Source organism: Monodon monoceros, unplaced genomic scaffold (assembly GCF_005190385.1).
Source record: "Monodon monoceros isolate NGI ecotype Baffin Bay Population unplaced genomic scaffold, NGI_Narwhal_1 Super_Scaffold_11, whole genome shotgun sequence".
Lineage (NCBI taxonomy): Eukaryota > Metazoa > Chordata > Mammalia > Artiodactyla > Monodontidae > Monodon > Monodon monoceros.
This window is the reverse complement of record NW_021703767.1, coordinates 124,132,763-124,139,750: the sequence shown is the minus strand read 5'-3', so window position 1 is coordinate 124,139,750 and position 6,988 is coordinate 124,132,763. Positions and strand designations below refer to the sequence as shown.

Here is a 6,988-nt window from a genome sequence, read left to right as displayed (position 1 = left end):
GGTCTTGGACACTCTTCCTGGAGATGGGGAGAGGCCATCCACACAATAAGCTGGATGCTGGTGAATTCAAACAAGAGATCAAGAAAGCCTCACTGCAGTGGTCACTGTACCATACTTCTTTTGCTAAAAGCAAGTCTTATTCTCACATTTCCTGGCATTTTTCATTTCATAATTTGAGTGGCAGATCTCATGTCTACTTTTACTTTTGCAGAAAAAAACCTGAGAACTTTGTTTTCTGCTGGCCTCATTTAAAATGCATTTACCATCTGCAGAGTAACATACTATGAATGATGAGCTACCTGGAAAACTATTTTGGGTTCTGACTTTTTTTCCTGATTTTTCTCTGATTTTTTTTTTTTTTGGCCTTGTCTGGCTCCAACAATTCTAGTGGTTGTTTCCTCCCCCACCTATTGCTACCACCTTAATGAGCATACGGATGTTATTTTGATCTCTTTGTTTTATAACCAACTATAAAATAATTTCCATGTTTAATACAGACCTCATAGAGATTTTGTGGGAGTGATACTGGAGAGCTTTTGAGTTTATATTATCCCCATTTTGGAGGAAAGAAAGAAAAAAAAGAACCACAATCAAAACTAGCTCTGCTTGGGCTTCCCTGGTGGCGCAGTGGTTGAGAGTCCGCCTGCCGATGCAGGGGACACGGGTTTGTGCCCCGGTCCGGGAAGATCCCACATGCCGCGGAGCGGCTGGGCCCGTGAGCCATGGCCGCTGAGTCTGCGCGTCCGGAGCCTGTGCTCCGCAATGGGAGAGGCCACAACAGTGAGAGGCCCGCGTACCACAAAAAAAAAAAAAAAAAAAAAAACTAGCTCTGCATATATGTCTTTGTACAAATAGAGAAAGAGAAGTGAGGAAAGATATAAACCAAACAGAAGCATTGATCACACATGGAGTGCATGATTTTAAACTTCTTTATATACCTTTGTATTATTTGTTAAAGCAAGCATGAATTACTTTTGTAATTTCCTGAACGTGAATAAACTAAATTTGACAAATTTAGAAACATTATGATGTTTCCTAAAAAAATTGAACATGGAATTACCACATGATTCAGCAATTCCACTTCTGGGTATGAACCCCAAAGAATTGAAATCAGGGCCTCAAACAGATATTTGTACACCAAAGTTCATAGCAGCATTATTCATAAAAAGCAAAAGATGGAAACAACCCAAGTGTCTATGAATGGAGGAGAGGATAAAAAAAATGTGGTATATACACACAGTGGAATGTTATTCGGCCTTAAAAAGGAAGGAAATTCTGACACATGATACAATATGAATGAACCTTGAAGACATTGTGTTAAGGGAAATAAGTCGGTCATAAAAAGATAAATATTCCACTTATATGAGGTATGAAGAGCAGTCAAGTTCATAGAGACAAAAAATAAAATGGTGGGTGCCAGAGGCTGGAGGTGGGGGAGAACAGGGAGTTATTGCTTAATGGGTACAGAGTTTCAGTTTGGGGTGATGAAAAAGTTATGGAGATGGATGCTGTGATAGTTGCATAATGATGTGAATGTACTTAATACCACTGAACTGTGCACTCAAAATGGCTAAGACATTAAATATCATGTGTATTTTATCATAATAAAAATTTTCTTCATTATACAGGAACTTCCCTGGTGGTCCAGTGGTTAAGACTCCGTGCTTCCATTGCAGGGGGCACGGGTTCAATCCCTGGTTGGGGAACTAAGATCCCAAATTCCGCGTGTAGCTCGGCCCAAAAAAAAAAAAAAAAGAAAGAAAGAAAATTATATAGATAGTACACAAAAACATTCTTGCTATAAGTCAAACAATACAGACAAAACTAAAGTCTTTCTTGACAACTTTCCTATCCAGATACATAGCTTTAAAGACATTGGGTCTTACTTAATCCTCATCACCAGCCCATGATTTAAATATTACTATGATCTCCATTTTACAGATGAAGAAACTGCTCTGCAGAGAAGTGAAGGACCTTCCCTGTAGTCAGAAAGTCCTCCAGTCTAGATTAAACTCAGGTAAACGAATTACAGACTGTGCTCTTGCCTCTCTCTTTGTGTCAAACTCTGGCTGGGCACCGAGGACATAAGATCTATTGGACACAGCCACTGCCCTCATGGAATTCTCAGGCTGATGGAGAGGGTAGACAAAATTAGTCCAGCCCCACGTGCAAATGTAACAGTTAAACTACTGACATCTACAGAGCAGAGGCTCTTTATCTTTCTGTTCCAAAAGAGATGCTTTTACTAGATATTATTTCTTTTAAAGATGAAGTTGTATGGGCTTCCCTGGTGGCACAGTGGTTAAGAACCCACCTGCCAATGCAGGGGACACAAGTTCAAGCCCTGGTCCGGGAAGATCCCACACGCGGTGGAGCAACTAAGCCCGTGAGCCACAACTACTGAGCCCGCGTGCCACAACTAGTGAAGCCCACGTGCCTAGAGCCTGTGCTCTGCAACAAGAGAAGCCACCACGAGAAGCCCACGCACTGCGCCGAAGAGTAGCCCCCACTCGCCACAACTAGAGAAAGCCCGTGCGCAGCAGTGAAGACCCAATGCAACCAAAAATAAATAAACAGATAAATTTAAAAAGAAAAGATGAAGTTGTATGTAGACTTTTTAAAAAGTTGGGTCTCAACTCAAATGTCACCTCCTCAGAGAGCCCTTTCCAAATTACTTGGGTTAAAACAGCCCTCTACCCCTTGCCAGTCACTCTCTCTCATACAACTGACTGCCTTTCCTCACAGCATTTTCCCTTACCTGCTATTTTCTGTTCTTTATTCACTTGTTTGTTGTCTGTGTTCCCCACTAGAATGGCAGCTCTGTGAGAGCAGGGATCTTGTCCATTCTGTTTACACTGAATCTTCTGTGGCTAGAACAGTGCCTGGCTCTTAGTCAGTGGCTGTATTAGTTTCCAAGGGCTGCCATATCAAAGTACCACAAACTGGGTGGCTTAAAACAACAGAAATGTATTCTTTCACTGTCCTGGAGACTAGCAGTCCGAAATCAAGGTGTTGGCACGACCAAGCTCTCTCCGAAGGCTCTCGGGAAGAATCCTTCCTTGTCTCTTCCTAGCCCTGGTGGTTGCCAGCGATCTTTGGCCCTTGGTTTTGTACTGCATCACTCCAGTTTCTGCATCTTTCTTCACATGGCCTTCCTCCCTTTGTATATCTCCTCTGTGTCTCTGTTTCCAAATCTCTCTCTTTATCAGGACACCAGTCGTTGGATTTAGGACCCACCCTAAGCCAGAATGATCGCATCTTAACTTGATTACATCTACCAAGACTCTATTTCCAAATAAGATCCCATTCACAGGTACCAGGGGTTAGGACTTCAACATATTTTTTTGGGGGGGGGGGAGACACAATTCAACCCACAATAGCAGCCAGTAAGTATACTGAACAAATGAGCTAGCGTTCTCTGGAAAAGTGGTATAATATGATGAATTCTCAAATGGGTTCAGGCAAAGGGTCTGGAAGTCATCATTTCCCCCAGGTTTTGCTATGATCAAACAGAACATAAAATGTCTTTTGTTGGCTGTAGTAACCAAAGTAGCATGTCCAGGTCAAGGAAAATAATGGCTCCAATGTTCTAGGCACAGATTTGACCTCAGGTGGGATATCGAGTTTTAGATGCCATATTCTCAATGTTCTTATATATTTAATTTATGAGAGTAACGTAATGACATTATAAATAAATTTAGAAAAGAGAGAAAAGAAAATCAACCATAATCCCACTTCCCTAATGTACCTTAGAGGAAATTTATGTGGGGATCATTCCAGTTAGAGGGAACAGCAAGTACACAAGCCTTGAGGCATAAATGAGCTTGGTGTGTTCAAGGAGCAGAGAAGGCAGTGCAGCTCGGGTAGCCACGTCCCGCCAGGTGTTCCAGGTCTCATTCTGGACATCAGCTCCCAAATCAACAACCTTCCTTCTCTGGTAATCCTCCCCAAACACACTAACCCAGGAGGGGGCTGTGGTGTAGACCTGGTGTGTGTTAAGAGGGAAGGGGATAATAGATACAGTTGGGTCCTCTCTCCAAGGCATTTAGAATTGGGAAGGATAAGGGTCAAGCAGTCTCTCTGTGAAGCTCTGTGACCCTGGAAGCGGTGAGGAAGATGCTGTGTTCTCCACTTCAGCCAAAGGCAAAGGAGGCAGGTCAGTGAGGAGAGCAGCAGGGCTGCTGAGCCGAGTCCAGCCAGTTAACTTCCGGGTCCATCCATCATGGGAGTCAGCTGCATTCCTGCCTCAGGTTCCAGGGGCCTTCCCTAGAATCCCTATCATACTTTCTCATTCCTTTAGCTCAAGTTGACCTGGGTCAACCACTAGAGGAGTATTTTGAGAATGGAGTTCTGTGGTCAAATAATTTGGGAAACAGTGGGTTAAATCAAATATAATAGCTTTTTATCTGCAGGACTTCTCAGAGCCTTTAATAGGATTAGGTACATTCAAAAAGGAACTCTCCAAAAAGGAACACAAGTGAGATGCATTTCCTACATTGACTTCCTAGGTTACCCTGGGAAATGTAGTGTAACAGAATGTTAAGCTGGGAGGTTTCAGCTTCTGCTTTGGCCAGTCCTGGAAGACCAAGAACAACAGAGGAGGGTCCAGCTATTATGACCACTAGGAACACACGTGTTGCTGAAAAAACTCATCACAGCCAGTAATTTTATCCAGTAAAGAGGAAGGAAAAAGCCAGAAAGACAGACAGAGAGATACCTGAAGGACAGAGGAAAAGAGAATTCAGTTACATTGTGCTTGCTGTCTGTTGGGTCTGGTCCTTCAGTAAAACTACTGAAAGAGTGTAGAATAATTCCAAATCATTTGTCAACTCCAAAATCACATTCCAGTAATCGACGTGCTCACTCAGGTGAGCCGCCTAAAATGTATGTCACCCACAAGACCTTCACCTGCTCTGATCATTCAGGAAGGATTAGGTAGAAACCTTGGGCTTCACAACTGGCCGCCAAGCACCCCAGGGCTTGCTCATTATTTCTCTTGTTAGTCACCATCGCTTGCGGTACCGGGCGCCCCCAAATGAGGAGGACTGGCCCGGCCCGGGAAACTCCCGATCTGATTGATGCAGAGAATGATGTTCCAAACTGACACCCAGCACAGAGGGTGGGAGTGCAGGGTAGAGAGTGCTGTGGGGCAGAGGAAGGACCCTGAGCTCGACCAGGTGGGGCGGGGTGCTAGGTCTAAGCTTTATAGGTGCAAGAGGAGGGGGCAGCGATACAGGGCTCTAAGGTCCACCCAGGGAGCTCAGACACAGGGCGGGGCCCACCCTGGGGCTGGGAGGCCCTCGAATGCCCAGGTAAGAGCCTACTACACTCGCCTGCACATTGCAGACTGGGTGTAGGAAACAGGTTTTAGGTGATGTTTATCCATGACAACCCATTTGTCCACATGCCTCGGTGAGTCATCAGCTGCCTGGGGTAGGACCTGGGAGTGGCAACTGCAACCTCTTCGGATGCCTGCGCGGGACATTGCGTCTGAAGGCTGCCGCAACACAAGGTTGCTTTTTTACACCTCCTTGGCGCCCGCTGAGCAGCCTGACCCCGCCCCCTTCCTCCTGGGCCCGCCCCCGGGGGCGGAGACATCCGGAGCTGCGGGCTGGGCGAGGAAGGGAGCGCTGCGGCGGCTCAGCGCATTCCCAGTTTAGAACTCGGAGTTTTGGGCGCGGAAACTGCGCGGGCGAGTCAGCCAGGGAGTCAGCCAGCCTCCCCCTTGGAGGACAGATGTGACCGGGCGTCGCGGCTCGCGGACCTGACCTCAGGTGAAGCTCTCGGAAAGGGCAGACGGAGACGAAGAGATGCCAGCGGAGGAGCCCTGCGCCCCCGGCGCCCCTGGTGCCCGGGGGACAGAGCGCGCGCCGGGCCCCGAGCCGCGCCTGTCCAGCCAGCTGCTGCCCGAGCTCTGCACCTTCGCGGCGCGCCTGCTGTTCTATCTGGCGCCCGTCTATCTCGCCGGCTACCTGGGGATCAGCTTCACCTGGCTGCTGCTCGGCACCCTAGGGTGGATGTGGTGGCGCAGGAACCGCCTCGGGAAGCTTGGGCGCCTGGCGGCCGCCTTCGAATTCCTAAACAACGAACGCCAGTTCATCAGCCGCGAGCTGCGGGGCCAGCACCTACCCGCCTGGGTGAGCCGGGCCGAGCCGGGCGGGGATCGGAGGTGGGGCGGATGCCCTTGAAGGTTCGGAAAGGAACCTGCGGTCTTCCGGGGAGCTGGGGCGCGCAGACCCGAGGGAGGGAGGGAGCCTGGAGACCCGCACACCTGGTCCCCCACGGATCGCGGCGCAGAGACCCTGGGGGCGGTGGCCGTGTCCCTCGCCGTGGCGCCCCTCGGCCTCATTGCCACTTCTGGTCCGGCTGTGCTGGCAGCTGGAACCTGGGTTTCACCTGAGGGCCCAGAACCTGGGAGAAAAATTACGGGCGGGCCACACCCAGGAGAAAAACAAGGGCGTCTGGGACTCTGCAAAGTTAACTCGTGAGGGAAGCAGTAGACACTGCTTCCACCCGCCTGTTGAGTGAAAGAAGAAACGCAGGGCACAGCACTGACAAATACAGCTGTGACAGAAGCTGGCAGACTGGTTGCCTTTGGCAGAGGCCCTGTCAGAGGGAGGGGCTAGAGATGGGAGTGCCGGGATGGGGTTGCCAGGGGGGAGGGGAGAGGCCGGTGGCCGCCGCGCTGGCTCGCGGGCTTCTCTTGCTCCCTCGCCTGGTAGAGATGCTCAGACGCACCGAGACACACCCACACACACACTCACACTCTACAGCTACAAAACCATCTCCTGGTGTGGAATGGCCTGGACTATGGCTTCTCAAAGGCTTCTGGGTCCTGAGAATCACTTGGCCCACTTAATAAAAACAAGTTTTAGGCCTCACCTCACAACCCCCAGGTGGGACTGAGGAACCTCAGTGAGTCTTATGATCAGGTGAGTCTGGGCCACCAACTGCAAGAGGGGCATTCAGTCTAAGACTTGGTCTGCAG

General features: G+C 48.8%; 1 protein-coding gene across 1 annotated transcript in view; it reads left to right on the top strand.

Annotated features, from left to right (window-relative positions):
- The first annotated feature begins 5,719 nt into the window (after positions 1–5,719).
- ESYT3 (extended synaptotagmin 3) overlaps positions 5,720–6,988 on the top strand; it is a 54,336-nt gene continuing 53,067 nt past the window's right edge. Inside the window, exon 1 of the mRNA XM_029215313.1 lies at positions 5,720–6,137. Within this exon, the coding sequence (XP_029071146.1) occupies positions 5,811–6,137 (327 nt within the window). The 5' untranslated portion in view covers positions 5,720–5,810. The remainder of the gene's footprint in view (positions 6,138–6,988) is intronic.